The 15,104-nt window shown below is 38.9% G+C and overlaps 1 protein-coding gene across 1 annotated transcript in view; it reads right to left on the reverse strand.

Annotated features, from left to right (window-relative positions):
- LOC122053359 (S-linalool synthase-like) overlaps positions 1-13,200 on the reverse strand; it is a 68,376-nt gene extending 55,176 nt beyond the window's left edge. Inside the window, exon 1 of the mRNA XM_042615380.1 lies at positions 12,885-13,200. Coding sequence (XP_042471314.1) covers positions 12,885-12,896 — 12 coding nt within the window. The 5' untranslated portion in view covers positions 12,897-13,200. The remainder of the gene's footprint in view (positions 1-12,884) is intronic.
- Positions 13,201-15,104: the final 1,904 nt, after the last annotated feature.

The following is a 15,104-nucleotide window of genomic DNA, read 5'->3' on the forward strand; positions in this document are numbered from 1 at the left end:
GGTCGGCTTCCTGAGCCCTTTGCCTCCTGTCACGGGGGGGAGACCGGCGTTCAGCCCTCCTGGGAACGGGATTAGTCACGAAGGGAAGACTCCGGCAATCTCTCGTGTTGTGCGTATCTGACTGGTGGAAGGAGCAGAACATAGGAGTCCACCTCTTCTTTGGCTTGGGCCGAGCGGCATCCACTTCTTGTACATGCGATCTGGTGTGGGGAGATCGAATTGCTTCAGCCCTTGGTCCTCTAGGTGGTTGCTGAGCGGAGTGCTGCTTCCGCTCGGCATGAATAAGTGCACGCTCGGTTGGAGCTTCTTTTTTCCGAGCGGCTTGCGCTTCTTCCACGTTTATGTATTCGTTAGCCCGATGTAGCATGTGATCATAGTCTCGGGGCGGCTTTCGGATGAGCGATCTGAAGAAGTCCCCATCAACAAGGCCTTGTGTGAAGGCGTTCATCATCGTTTCCGATGTGGCTGTTGGGATGTCCATCGCCACTTGGTTGAATCGCTGGATGTAAGTTCGAAGCGATTCCTTTGGCTCTTGTTTGATGGCGAACAAGCTGACGCTTGTTTTCTGATAACGCCGACTGCTGGCGAAGTGGTGGAGGAAGGCCGTTCGGAAGTCCTTGAAGCTTGTGATGGATCCGTCCGGCAGCCTACGGAACCACCGCTGAGCCGATCCCGAGAGCGTGGTAAGGAAGACTCGGCACTTCACTCCATCAGTGTATTGGTGGAGCGTGGCGGTATTATCAAACTTACCCAAATGATCATCCGGGTCCGTTGTTCCATTATACTCGCCGATCGTAGGGGGCACGTAGTGCTTGGGCAAAGGATCTCGCAGAATGGCTTCCGAAAATTGGCGGTTGGTCCGCTCGGGAGATGAGTCCGTCCGGGGGGCTTTCCCTTTTCTGTCATCCCGCCTTGGCATTTCGTCTGAAGAGGAGCCTCTATCTCTTCGAGCTGGTGCTGCTTCAGGGGTGCGAAATAGGGCCCGATGGAATGCGATGGTGGCTTGAGGTGCTTCCGCTCGGCCACCAGACGCAGATGTCGCTTGTTGTTCCGCTCGCTCGGCGGATGCTTTTTGTTTTTGCTCCACGAGTTTGGCGGCCCTTATCTCGACCAGAGCGTCGAGTTCCTCCCTTGAAAGCGTCACCGTGTGCTGTCGTCCAGCCTCGTCCATTGTTTCCGATCGGAAGCAGGAGCGTTCCCACAGACGGCGCCAATTTGATCCTGTCCGAATCAGGAGTCAAGGGACGCTGGGCACGTGGCGTTTCCTGCGGAATCCTCGAATGCTCCGGTGAACCTGCAACAAAACCGGGCCGGGAGGGGTGTCCCGGCGACGGCCCTCCGACGCTCAAGTCAGGCGAGGAATAACAAAAAGGTGGTTCCCAAATCAAGATTTTTCATACCTCCGGTGAAGAAATGGAGGCCTTATATAGACCTTTGGAGGAGACCCGAATGCCCCGGTCAAATCAACAACATGCCTTTGACCATGCTCAAGTATGGGTCTGTCAGAAGGGCCATGCCCAAATATGGATCTATCAGGAAGATGTTCATGAGACCATACTGCTACTGTACCGACCATTTCACGATGTGACGGCGAGATCCTCCATCGTGCGATTTTGTGTACGGCCTAATCATCAGACATGCTCCTGCTAACATCCTAGATCCAGGGCCGAGCGGATGAGCCGCTCGGCTACCTTTTACCCTCGCCCATATTTCTGCCGAGCGAACTCCCGCTCGGCCCTTATGCTTCTGCCGAGCGGACTACCGCTCGGCCCTTCGATCTCCCAGCCTTGACGTCGGAAACCCAAGCCCTTGGATGGGTTAACTCTAGCTCCGCTCGGACCTACCCCAGCTGCTCGGCTCGCTTAGTTAGCCTACCCTGGGTCTACTGCCGGATCAAAAAACATATAGCTTTTCATGCTAAAACCACTACATCTAAGGCTAGGAATGTAGGTAAAAGTCTGGGCAATAACTCTAAAGATTTTAGATACAAGCCCAAGAACAAATATGCTCATGAATCAAATGAAAAATCTAAAACTAAGGACTTAGTGATAGAAAATCAAGTCTTGAGGTCAAGGCTTGATAAAATGGAAAGGACCCTAAAAAAGATGGAAAATATCCTATTAGGGCAAAATGAGCATAACCTAGGTTTAGGGGTACAAAAGCCATCCAATGGCCATAGAGGTTTGGGATACAAACCAAAGGCTAAGAAGGATGTGCCCTCTTACCATAGAGTTCCATATAGTTATGGAACAAACCCTAGATCTAGTGGTCAAGCCAAAAATACTAGGGAAGTCATCCCTAAGAGTATTTTTGCAATAAATGTGACTAAGACTTCTAAGAAGTCTAAGAAAGTCACAAACAAGGTCACAAGGGAGGTTATCCCTAGAGTTGACCTAGAAACTGTGACCAAGGCTTCTAAGAAGCCCAACAAGGTCACTAGGAAGGTATCTAGGGAAGTTATCCCTAGTGAGTACCTAGAGCATCCAAGGAGCACCAATAGGTGTTGGGTTCCTAGGAGCATCTTCTCTAGCCCATAGATGGGTTAGAGAGTGTCAACTCCGATTAGAAAGGTAGTTAACCCAACTTTGAGGAAATTGACACTCAAGGAGCATTTTCAAGGTTTTAGTTAACCTTTGAAAATGAAATGGAATTATTGTTTACTCCTTGAAAGAGTAAAATGTGCCTGACGGTGGAAGAATTGATTTGAATCTTAAATGGCACATATTGGGAAATTCATAAGAACTATCAAGTTGGGATTTTGGTATGTTCTTAGGCAATTTAAGGCAATCCGGGCCTTAATTTAAAAGTGCTACTCTTGAGGAAAAATGGAATATGCCAACATTTGAGGACATGTTTATTTTCAATTGGCATACATTAAATCAAGGAAATTAGAAATGCCAAATTTAGGCTTTGGCATTCTCTTGTAGCATTTTAGGGCAATCTAGGTTTAAGGTGTAAGTTTAGCTAAGACTTTAAGGATACTTAGATAGGTAATCTAAGTATATTTTATTTATGCTAAACCTTGCCATGATTATTTGCCCATCATATGCCATGACATCATGTCTAGTTTTGCATTCATGTTTTATTATGAAAAATTCAAAAATACCATGTCATGACATTCATACATCATGTAGTAATAGGATATTTTCTTTTGAAAATTATTTTCTTTTGATGTATGCCATAACATAATCATGCATTAAGTTTAATTCCTTGTAATTAAGGACAAATGGCATTTAACGACACTTATTGACAAGTGACATCCTAGGTGGATGTCTAATATTTCTAAAATGCCTAGATAGATATGCATGATCCCTAGATTAGGGCAAAAACCAAAATCTATATCTCACAAAGACTATAAGGTGACTTGTATGTGATTAGTGCACATTAGATACAAGTGAGATGTTAGGAAGATGAACAAAACTCAAGATGTTGATTTAGTGCATTCTTTTGAGTTTTAGGTTCATCAAAACACATAGTTATGTGTTTTCCCATCATTGGGAAAGCTAATGTACAAGTCATGTGCATTATGCCCAAGGAACATGATGGGATATTGGTTTTGAAAATGTTTTTAAAATGTTTTTGGAAAACCTTGGTGAAGGCTATCTTTTGATAGTAATCACCATTGAATAGTTAGACACAAACTTGAAGAAAACACTAAAGTTTTTGCAAGTTTTCAAGTTTGTGTCAATCTTTGAAAATATGATGTATTTTCATAGAAAGCTATTTTTCCATGATTAAGTATGCCCTAAATAATGTCTACACGAAATTTCATGATTTTTGGATTTTTGTAGAATTTTCTAGGGATTTCTGAAGTTGACTGAAATGGAATTTCAGCAACTATCAGAGCTCCGATCGATCCAGGGATCGATTGGAGTGCCCGAATCGATCCGTGGATCGATTCAGAAGGCAAGTCTCCCGCGAGCAGAAGCTCGCTGGATCGATCAGCCGATCGATCCAGGTAGTCTGAATCGATCAGTGGATCGATTCAGAAAGGTTCAATCGATTGGAACCTAACTCCAATCGATCCAAGTTGCTGATTTTGGCTGGGAAGGCTTGATTTCAGCATCTTTGAACCTCTTTGAGTCTAGGTAACCATTCTAAACCCCTAAAATACATTTGTATACATACAAAGGGTGTTTTCATGTGAAACCAAGGATGGATTGGTTAAGGAAGGCTTCATTGAAGTTTAGGTTGAGGTTTGTTTCAAATTTTGAGTATTTGAACCTCAAAACTTCTAAATTTGGGTTTCCTAAAGGTTTAGGGATTCTAAGTCATTGTTGGTGCAATGACAGAAGTCACCACCATGTCTTTAGGGGGAGGGACTCTTTAAAGACATGAAAAATTACTTTTCATGAACCTTGGAAGGTGGTTAACCTTCTGTAAAGAAAATGCTCATGTATGAGCTTTTGAACTTGAAATGGGGAGTGGATATCCTCATTATTTTAAGTGAGAACTCAAGTGGTTAGATAATGCTCAAGGTTGGGTATTTGTCTACATTGAGGGGGAAGTTAAGGATAAAAGAAGGGTATGGGACCTTCATTATCGTGTTGATCACAACGAGTGATGTTGTGAACAATGATGAGTAACTCTTCAGGAGGAGAGTCGTCAACAAATGGATTTGTTGATATGTCCCCAAAATTGGGGCATGGGTTGATGTGTGCCCAAAGATGGGTTGATGTGTGCCAATAGGGGGAGAATGAAAGGACCTATGAATGGGTGTAAGTTAGGCTTTTATTACCTAGAGGGAGTGTGCCCTCGTAGGGGGAGAATGAAGAGCTTAATTTATATGTTCATTACCTAGTGGCATGTAACTTACATGTGGTATTGTAAGTGTTATTGTGGTATTGTCAAACATCAAAAAGGGGGAGATTGTTGGTGCAACATCCCTCAGGTCAAGGTTGACCTGGGTGACCAAGCTGAGTCTTGGTTTGAGTTTAGATGTTTGACAATAAGAAATTGATTGAAGAAGAGTCAAGTAGGTCAAGGTTGACCGGATACTTGACAGGGAAGTCCTGGTGAGTGAAGCCAGGCAGAAGGAAAACCCTAGTGAGTGAAGCTAGGTGAAAGTCCTGGTGAGTGAAGCCAGGCAGAAGGAAAACCCTAGTGAGTGAAGCTAGGTGAAAGTCCTAGTGAGTGAAGCCAGGTGAAAGCCCTAGTGAGTGAAGCTAGGCAGAAGGAAAACCCTAGTGAGTGAAGCTAGGTGAAAGTCCTGGTGAGTGAAGCCAGGTGAAAGCCCTAGTGAGTGAAGCTAGGCAGATGGAAAACCCTAGTGAGTGAAGCTAGGTGAAAGTCCTGGTGAGTGAAGCCAGGCAAGGGAAAATCCAGATGGATCAAGGATGATCGGACATCTGGTGTTGGGAAGTCCAAGTAGGTCAAAGGATTGACTGGATACTTGGCACGAGGAAATCTGATGGAAGTCCAAGTAGGTCAAGGGAGTGACCAGATACTTGGCATGAATAGAAAAGTCTAAGTGGGTCAAAGGGATTGACCAGACACTTAGGGGGAAGTCCTCGCAGGTCAAGGGAGTGCCCGGATGCTAGGCATGATGTACCAACAGTCAAGGTTGACCGGATGTTGGTTTGAGAGGCTTGGAACTTGGTTTTGGGCAAAATCCAATTGGATCGATCGGCTGATCGATTCAGAGTGATCTCGGTGGATCGCTCAGAAGCTTCAAATGGTCGGATCGATCCGTGGATCGATCAGATGTTCCAATCGATCGCTGGATCGATTGGGAGGCAGTCGGGATCACCGGATCGATCCGCGGATCGATCCGGTGAGTCCCCGAGCAGGCGCCGGATCGATCCGTGGATCGATCCAAAGCCTCCCGATCGATTGGGAACATTCGAATCGATCGGATCCGACCGTTGGCGTCGATAAAGGCCGCAGCGTTCATTTCCTTCGGCATCTCTTCACCGCTTCAGATCTTCGCCAGCTCCTCCACAGCACTCTCAAAGCTCGTGATCGCCAGTTCTTGAAGGTTCTTGGAAGCTCTCCGAGTCAAGAGGCGGATCAAAGGCAAAAAGAGAAGCTAGGGTTAGGGTTTTCTGCATTCATTGTAAGCTTTGTGCTTGTATTTTGTTTCCCTTTCCTTCTTCTTGTACCGAGAGTCTTGTAGGGCTTCTCCGCCCTCGGTAGTTATCGAAAAGGAGTGTTTCATAGTGGAGGGTGCGTGCGTGGTGTGGATCCTTGGATTAGTCACCTCCTTTGGAGGTGGATACCAAGTAAAATCCTAGTGTTAGCGTGGTTGTATTTGTTTCTGTATTTTCCGCTGCATATTCTTGAAGAAACAATCAACGCCGAGCAACGCCAAGCACCGAGCGAACGCGACGAGCTATTCACCCCCCCCCCCCCCTCTAGCTACTTTTGGTCCTAACACTTTATGGATCCTAACCAGTTAGACCAAGGTTTTGTATTAAGTTCAGTGGATAGGACTATTTGGAAAACCTTGAATGCATAATTACTCTAATGATGTCCAAGTGACTCATCATATCCCAGAAGTTTATCCAAAAAATGTCTATTTGTTGAGCCCAAAACTAAACCTGAATCTAACATAAAGTTAAACTAAACCATAAAAACTGAACCTAATTCATCTCACAAAATTATAGGATTATCTGATTGAAAATGTAAATCGGGTGAGATGACTAAGGACTCACTTAAATAAAATTTAATTATTAAATTAATTAAATTAAATTAAATTATCAAATTAATTAAATAAAATTAGATTATTAAATTAAATTAAATTAAGATAAATTAAAATTTAAAAATTATTTAAAAATCATTTTAAAAATTCCTTTAAAAACTATTTTAAAAAATCTTTTAAAAATTATTTAAAAAATTCTTTTAAAATCATTTTAAAAATTCCTTTAAAAACTATTTAAAAATTATTTTAAAAAATCTTTTAAAAATTATTTTTAAAATCATTTTAAAAATTATTTTAAAATTTATTTTAAAAATTATTTTAAAATCATTTTAAAAATTCCTTTAAAAACTATTTAAAATTATTTTAAAAAATCTTTTTAAATCATTTTTAAAATTATTTAAAAAATTCTTTTAAAAATTATTTAAAAATCATTTTAAAAATTCCTTTAAAAACTATTTAAAAATTATTTTAAAAAATTATTAAAAAATCTTCTAAATAATTATTCAAAAATCATTTTAAAAATTCCTTTAAAAACTATTTAAAAATTCTTTATTTTTTTAAAAAATTGTTTAAAAATTATTTTAAAAAATTATTTAAAAATTCTTTTAAAAATATCTTTTAAAATTCTTTTTAAAATTATTTAAAAATCATTTAAAAATTCTTTTAAAACTTTCTTAAAAATTTTAAAAATAAACTCTTTTAAAAAAATCTTTAAAATAATAATAATAATAATAATAATAATAATGATAATTATTTTACTGTTATTCTTACCTAAACAAAATTGGAATCAAAACATAGACTAACCCTCAATTCGTACCTCTTGTAGGAAACCAAGTGGATCTTGGACAATGGTTGGTCAAAATATATGACTGGAGATCACACCAAATTCACTCAACTTACCTACAAAAGTTTAGGAACAGTTGCCTTTGGAAACAATGACAAACTCAAGGTAATTAGTATAAGTAATATTGAGCTTAAAATTGACTTCATTATTACAAATATTTTACTTGTTGAAAATTTCAAGTATAATCTCCTAAGTATCAGTCAATTGTGTGACACTAAGTATAAGGTTAGGTTCTTATCTTCAGAATGTTTAATAAAACACCTAGATAATCCTACGATAAGTCTAAAAGGGTTTAGAAAAGATAACATCTATGCAATTAACTTAACCACTTCTTCAATTAAGCGTTATTTAACACAAAAAGAAGAAACTTGGTTATGGCATAGAAGAATGTCACACACAAATTTCAGAAATATAAGCAAATTAAATGGATTAGTTAGAGGTTTACCAAAATTACATAACTTAGACTCAACAATATATAATGCTTGTCAACAAGGTAAACAAACAAAATTTACTCACAAACCAACTAATCAAACTCAAACTAACTCAATACTAGAACTTCTACACTTAGACTTATTTAACTCTCATGGGGTCAAATCAATAAATCATAGTTTATATTGCCTAGTAATAATAGACGACTATTCTAGATTCACTTGGGTAAAATTCTTAAAAAATAAGGATGAAACTTTTGAAATTTTTACAAACTTTTACAAACAAGTTGAAAAATGAAAAAGACATTAAAATTAAAAGAATTAGGAGTGACAATGGGGGAGAATTTAAAAATCATAACTTTAATAAATTTTGTCTTGAAAACGGATATCATCATGAATTTTCGTGTCCTAAAACTCCCCAACAAAATGGAATAGTAGAACAGAAAAATAGAATTTTACTTGAAACCTCTAGAACTATGCTGAATGAATATAATTTACCCAAATACTTTTGGGCAGAAGCTATCAGTATAGCCTGCTATGTGCAAAATAGAACAACACTAAATAAAACACATAACAAAACTTTTTTTGAAATATATTATAATAAGCAACTCAATATAAAATATTTTAAAGTATTTGAGTGCCCAACCTTTATTTTAAACACAAGAGAGCACTTAGGAAAATTCACCCCTAAAGTAGAAGATGGAATCTTTGTAGGATACTCCCTAAACAATAGGGGGTACAGAATATATAATAAGGTTACATTAAGAATTGAAGAAACTACTAATGCAAAATTTGAGGAATCCAAACAAAACCTAGAACAAACCCAACCTCAACCAATTAAATTTATTCAAGAAAATAGCAATCAAGAAGGAACCAATGATCATGAAGAAGAAGAAGAATCTTTAAAAAATCAACCGCTTAGAACTATAAGAGTCAACCCAAATCATTCAATTGATCAAATAATTGGTGATCCAGACTTAAGGGTTCAGACTAGGTCATCTTTTAGGAACCTAAGTCAGATTTCTCTGATTTTAAAACTGAACCCAAAATCATAGCTGAATCATTACTTGATCTAGACTGGGTCATAGCTATGCAAGAGGAACTAGCTCAATTTGAGCGTAATGAAGTTTGGGACTTAGTACCACCATCCAAAAATAAGAAAATAATAGAAATAAAATGGGTGTTTAGAAATAAATTAAGCGAAACTGGAGAAATTACCAGAAATAAAGCTAGGCTAGTCGCTAAAGGGCTTAGTCAAGTTGAAGGACTTGACTATGACGAAACCTATGCCCCAGTAGCTAGATTAGAGTCCATTAAAATGTTACTCGGTTATGCAACCCATAAAGGGTTCAGACTGTATCAAATGGACGTCAAATCTGTCTTTCTAAATGGACTGATAAAAGAAGAAGTCTATGTAGGCCAACCACCTAAGTTTGAATGTCTAGAACACCCTGAATATGTCTTTAAATTAAAGAAAGCATTATACGGACTTAAGCAAGCACCCAGGGCTTGGTATGAATGGTTAACCTCTTACCTAATATCCAAAGGGTTTAACCAGGGTCAAATTGACCCAACCCTATTCATTAAATTAATAAAAGAGGACATATTTATAGCCCAAATCTATGTAGATGATATAATTTTTGGCTCAACTAATTCAGAATTTTTAGAAGAATTCATAAATTTAATGGAACAAGAATTTGAAATGAGTCTAGTAGGAAAATTAACTTACTTTTTAGGATTACAAATAAAACAAATAAATGAGGGAAATTATATTTATCAGCAAAAATATACCAAAGAATTACTTAAAAAATTTGGGATGGAAAATACTAAAGAAATAAAAACACCCATGGCAGTTAACACTATTCTAGATGACAACCCAAATGGGAAACCAATTGACTTAAAATACTATAGGAGTGTCATAGGTAGCCTACTGTACTTAACTGCAAGTCGACTCGATATTTTATTTGCAGTGAGTATGTGTGCTAGATACCAAACCTGTGCTAAATAATCTCATTTGACTCGAGTCAAAAAAATCTTTAGATACCTTAAAGGAACAACAAATATAGGAATTTGGTATCCTAGAACTAACAATTTTGAATTAATAGGGTATTCTGACTCAGATTATGCTGGATGCAAATTAGACCGCAAGAGCACAAGTGGTGGATGTCAACTACTAGGTCCATCACTTGTCAGCTGGTTTAGTAGAAAGCAACACTGTGTTGCTCCATCTACAACTGAGTCAGAATACATAGTCATAGGAGAATGTGTTGCTCAACTACTATGGATGATGCACCCTTTAAAAGACTTTAACTTAAACATTACAAATGTAAAAGTATTGATTGATAATATTAGCTCAATTAATTTAACAAAAAATCCTGTGCATCATTCCAGAATCAAACACATTGAAATTAGGCATTACTTTATCAGGGATCATGTCACTAAAGGAGACATTGAACTCAAATACATTAAGTCCAAATCTAATTTAGCTGACATATTTTCCAAACCTCTCCCTGAAAGTGAGTTTAGTAATCTACGTAAAAAATTAGGGATGTGATTAATAGACTAGGATTACAAAAACTATTTTCAAAAATAGTGCTTTCAAATTCTAGGATAAAATCTCTATTTTTTTTTTAAATCTTCCATTTCTAGAATTTAAATCAGTTTTAGCCTTAGACTAGAACAATTCTTTAGAAATCATGTCCCCTTAGGGCTAATACTTGAGCATCTCACCAACACCCTAGGATTCCCTTGTTTGTGATTGCCAAACATAGAAAGGGGTGAGATACATAGACAAATTGTCTGGACTTAAGATGCTTATTTCAGTGCATCGACATAAATCTGGACGTTAAATACCAAACAGACATTAATCAGGCTAAGTCATTCAGTTTAGTCAAACACTAACTGATTACAGTTCGGAGTGGGCTACCGGAGGCTGCTCTAAGGCCGCGAATGGTGGACAAGTGGCCAGATTGCTGGGCACCGAGCGGGGGTGGCCTCCGACAGACCACACCGAACCAAACTATAACCTGGAGGGGATGGTGAACCCAAGAAGAGATCACAACCTATTGCAGCCACGATCCAACAGTAATTATGAGTGATCCATTCGCTGGCCCGCAAAAAAAGGGACCTGGAGATCTGGTCTCAATTAGAGGCTTCCGACAGTAATTATGAGTGGCGTTCGACCGCCCGCTCCTAACCAAACTATAACCTGGTGGGGACGGTGAACCCAAAAAGGGATCACAACCAATTACAACAGGATTACAGTCGGATTACGGCAACGATCTGATCGCAATTATAAGTGGTACATCCCTTGATCCATAAAACAAAGGACCAAGAGATCTGCTGTCAATTAGAAAGCAGATCTCCTGGTCCCGTTTTTTATGGACCAGTCGATGGACCACTCATAATTGTTGTCGAATCGTGGTCGTAATCCAGCCGCAATTTGTTGCGATCTCTTCCTCTATTCATCGTCCCCTCCAGGTTATACTTTGTATCGGAGCGGGCGGCTGGAGGCCACCCCCCGCTCTTCGCCTAGCAACCTGACCCCTTGCCCACCATTGGCGGCCTCCGGGCGGCCTTCGACCGTCCGTTCCGAACCAAACTATAACCTGGAGGGGGCGATGAACCCAGAATGGGAACGTAACTAATTACGGTCGGATTGCGGCCACGATCTGACCACAATTATGAGTGGTCCATCCCCTGGTCTCTTTTTTTGTGGACCTGGGAATGGATCCATCATAATTGCTACCGGATCGTGGCCGCAATTGGTTACGATCCCTTCCTCTGTTCACCGACCCCTCCAAATTATAGTTTGGTTCGGAGCGGGCGGCTGGAGGCCACCCCTGTTCGGTGCCCAACAACTTGGCAACTTGTCCACCATTGGCGGCCTCCGAGCGACCTATGGTCGTCTGCTCCGAACCAAATTATAACGTGGAGGGGACGGTGAACTCAGAAAGGGATCGCAACCAATTACGGCCGGATTGCGGCCACGATCCGACCACAATTATGAGTGGTTCATCCCCTGGTTCACTAAAAAGGGAACAGGAGACCTGCTCTCTAATTGAAAGGAGGATTCGACCAGCACCTCAATAACGACATTCCAAGCATCTTCCGCTCTTGTGCGCTGCTCAAAAAACGCTTCCATGATGCCAATACACTACTCCGACAATTGAAGACTCGCGACTTCAGATCTTTACAAGTTGTCGGTATAGTTTTGTTTAAAGTTTTATAATTGTAGTTCTTATGCATAATATTTGTAAACTTTCTTCAGACTACTAGTCGATTGTTTATCGAAAGCACTCTCACGTACAAGTCTTAGAGTAGGAATCACTACAGGCTCCGACTCTTGGGCTCTACATAAAAGGCATCATGTCAATGGAGATATTTTACCTCCTTTTAAATCCATGATCTTTTCCAAATCTTTTTAATGTAGAACTTTGATTGAATCCTAACAATTCTCCTCTAAAACGAAGGACCACAATTACACTCATGGTCCGAGCCTCTTCGCGAGTATCGGTCATCCTAACTTGCTCCGGACCTCCCCGCAAACATCCGGTCATCCTGACCTATTCCGAGCTCACCCTCAACTTCGTTCAAAGTCACCTCATATGACATCTGGTATGAATCATGACTCTGATATCATTTGTTATGACAAAATGATATTCACATATCTTCATAATGACATGATATTATTCACTTTAAACTTAAATCTTCATGACTATATTCTTAGACTCTACCTAAAAGATCTTATGCTGATGAAAATAATTTAATCCAACTCATGATCTTTTTAAAATTTTTCTAACCTTCGATTGAATCCTAACACATACCATTTAGAAGCAGATACGATGGTGAAATATGCTCCTTTTTTCATTATTTTTAAAAGAAAAAAAATGCTTTCCTTCTTTGTGTTACGTACTTTCCAAATTAAGTTAATATCTTTCGAAGAATAGTGATTAAGATATATAGATTGTACCTGTCTTAACATTTGCAAGGCCAGTGAACCTTTGACGAAGGGCAGGAGGAGAAGAGAGGAGAGGAGAGGAGAGGCGAGGCGAGGGTGCCAGTGACGGAATCGAGTACGCACGCAATCCCTCCCCAGAAGCCTTCTTTGCTTTAATTTGGTTCGCGACGATCCATTTGACGCATTGCGGAAACAGAGGAGCCTAATTCGCCTGCGGCGTCGCCGGAAATATCACTCGATCGAAGAGCAGACCTTCGACGTAAGCTGCAAATGGATCGATGCTCGTCGATCGTCGCCGGAGTTGTTAATTTAAATAGTTATGGCTGACTGACTGGCTCGACTTGTTGCTATAGAAGTGCAATCACGCTTCTTATTTTGACCCAGCTTAATTTTTGTTTAATTAACACTGGTCCTTCATAAGTTAGGTTATCATCGAAAGGTACCCCGCACCCTCAACAGTACGTTAAAGGCTTAAATCACTAAAACGGCATTTAATATAAATATTTTTATATGGGATTTGGAGGGTTCTTTTATTGTGTTTTTGGTTCTGACAACGATGTTATTTATTATGGATTTGAATCTCTTAAACATACTGTTGATTTATGTATGTAAGGTGAGCAATTTGACTCGTAGAATTAAAGGTGATTAGAATTATATTAACAATCTGTGTGAAATATTTTAATCTGCAATTTGAATTGATAAATTCACCTCTTCATTTCCGTCTTTAATTTGCTACCGTGGATTCATGCTAGCAGTGGCGTAAAATTTTTTCCAGGAGGAATTTAATAAATCAAAAAAAAATTAATACAACATGAAATATCATTACAAAAAGGGGTTTAGAAGCGATTAATTATACATTTATATATCCTCTGCTGCTAAATCTATTGAATTGATTTTTCAACCGGTGCATATGTTGATGGTGCTAGCTATTGATAATCGAAGTAGTAAAATTAACCGGTGGTCTAAAATTAGCAGCTGCTTCTGTCTCTGTTGCATACTTTTAGATAGGGCTGTAAATAAACCAAGCGTTCGTGAACAAGTTTAGTGTTCGGCTTGATAAGAGCTTGTTTATGTTCGTTCAATATATATTAGATTAATTAAACAAACAAGCTTGAACAGCTCGTTAAGCTAAACAAACAAACTTGAACACATATGTGTTCAGCTCGTTAACGTTCGTGAACAACGTTCGTGAACAATGTTCACGAACAATATTTATTAATAAAATTCTTTTCAATATGCTAAATAAACAATAAAATAAAATAAATAAATTTAAACTATCAATCTTAATAACCAATTAAACAATTAAAAGTTGCAAATAATCAAACAAGCTTGAATTGAGATTTTGATAATATCTAAACGAACCAAGCTCAAACCAAGCTCAAGCCAAGCTCGAACTAAGCTCAAGCCAAGCTCGAATTGAGAGCTTGATAACATCTAAACGAACCAAGCTCAAACCAAGCTCAAGCCAAGCTTGAATTGAGAGCTTGATAACATTTAAACGAACCAAGCTCAAGCCAAGCTTCAAACAAGCTCAAGCTCATAAAAAATAAACCAAGCCAAGCTTGAACACTCATTTCAAATGCTTGGTTCATTTTAAGCTTGGCTCGGCTCGGCTCGACTCGGTTATCTTATCAAACAAGTTTAAACATCCCAAAGCTCGGCTCGACTCGACTTGTTTACAGCTTTACCTTTAGAATCAGTTAACAATCGATTTAGAAGGATAACTTGTAGAAGCAGTCATGAACCGATTCAGAAGGTGACTTATAGAAGCGATTATTGACCGTGAGTGGATAGAAGCGATTATTGACCGTGAGTGGATGTGTTCTACAAGAACTGTCGGTAACCCATGTAGAAACTTACATTTTAGAAGTAAGCACTAGTTTTAAGAGCGGTTAGAAATTGCTCCTAATATTAAATTTAAACAGTCATATTTCCAAAACTAGATGCAATGTCAAATTAAATTAATTCACTATATTCATATTTCACAAAATAAATTTATTGGATTACCAAATCAATACATAATATTTATTTTTCATTCTAAAATATTAATATATCTAATTAGAGAGCAGGTCTCTTAATTCCTTTTTTTTTTTTTTTTTTTTTAACCAGAAGATGAACCATTCATAATAACAGTCGATCGTGGCCGTAATCCGACTGTATTTGATTGTGATCTCTTTCTGGGTTCACCATCCCCTCCAGGTTATAGTTTAGTTTAGAGCAGGCGACCGGAGG

Source organism: Zingiber officinale, chromosome 3A (genome assembly GCF_018446385.1).
Source record: "Zingiber officinale cultivar Zhangliang chromosome 3A, Zo_v1.1, whole genome shotgun sequence".
In the NCBI taxonomy this organism is placed as follows: Eukaryota; Viridiplantae; Streptophyta; class Magnoliopsida; order Zingiberales; family Zingiberaceae; genus Zingiber; species Zingiber officinale.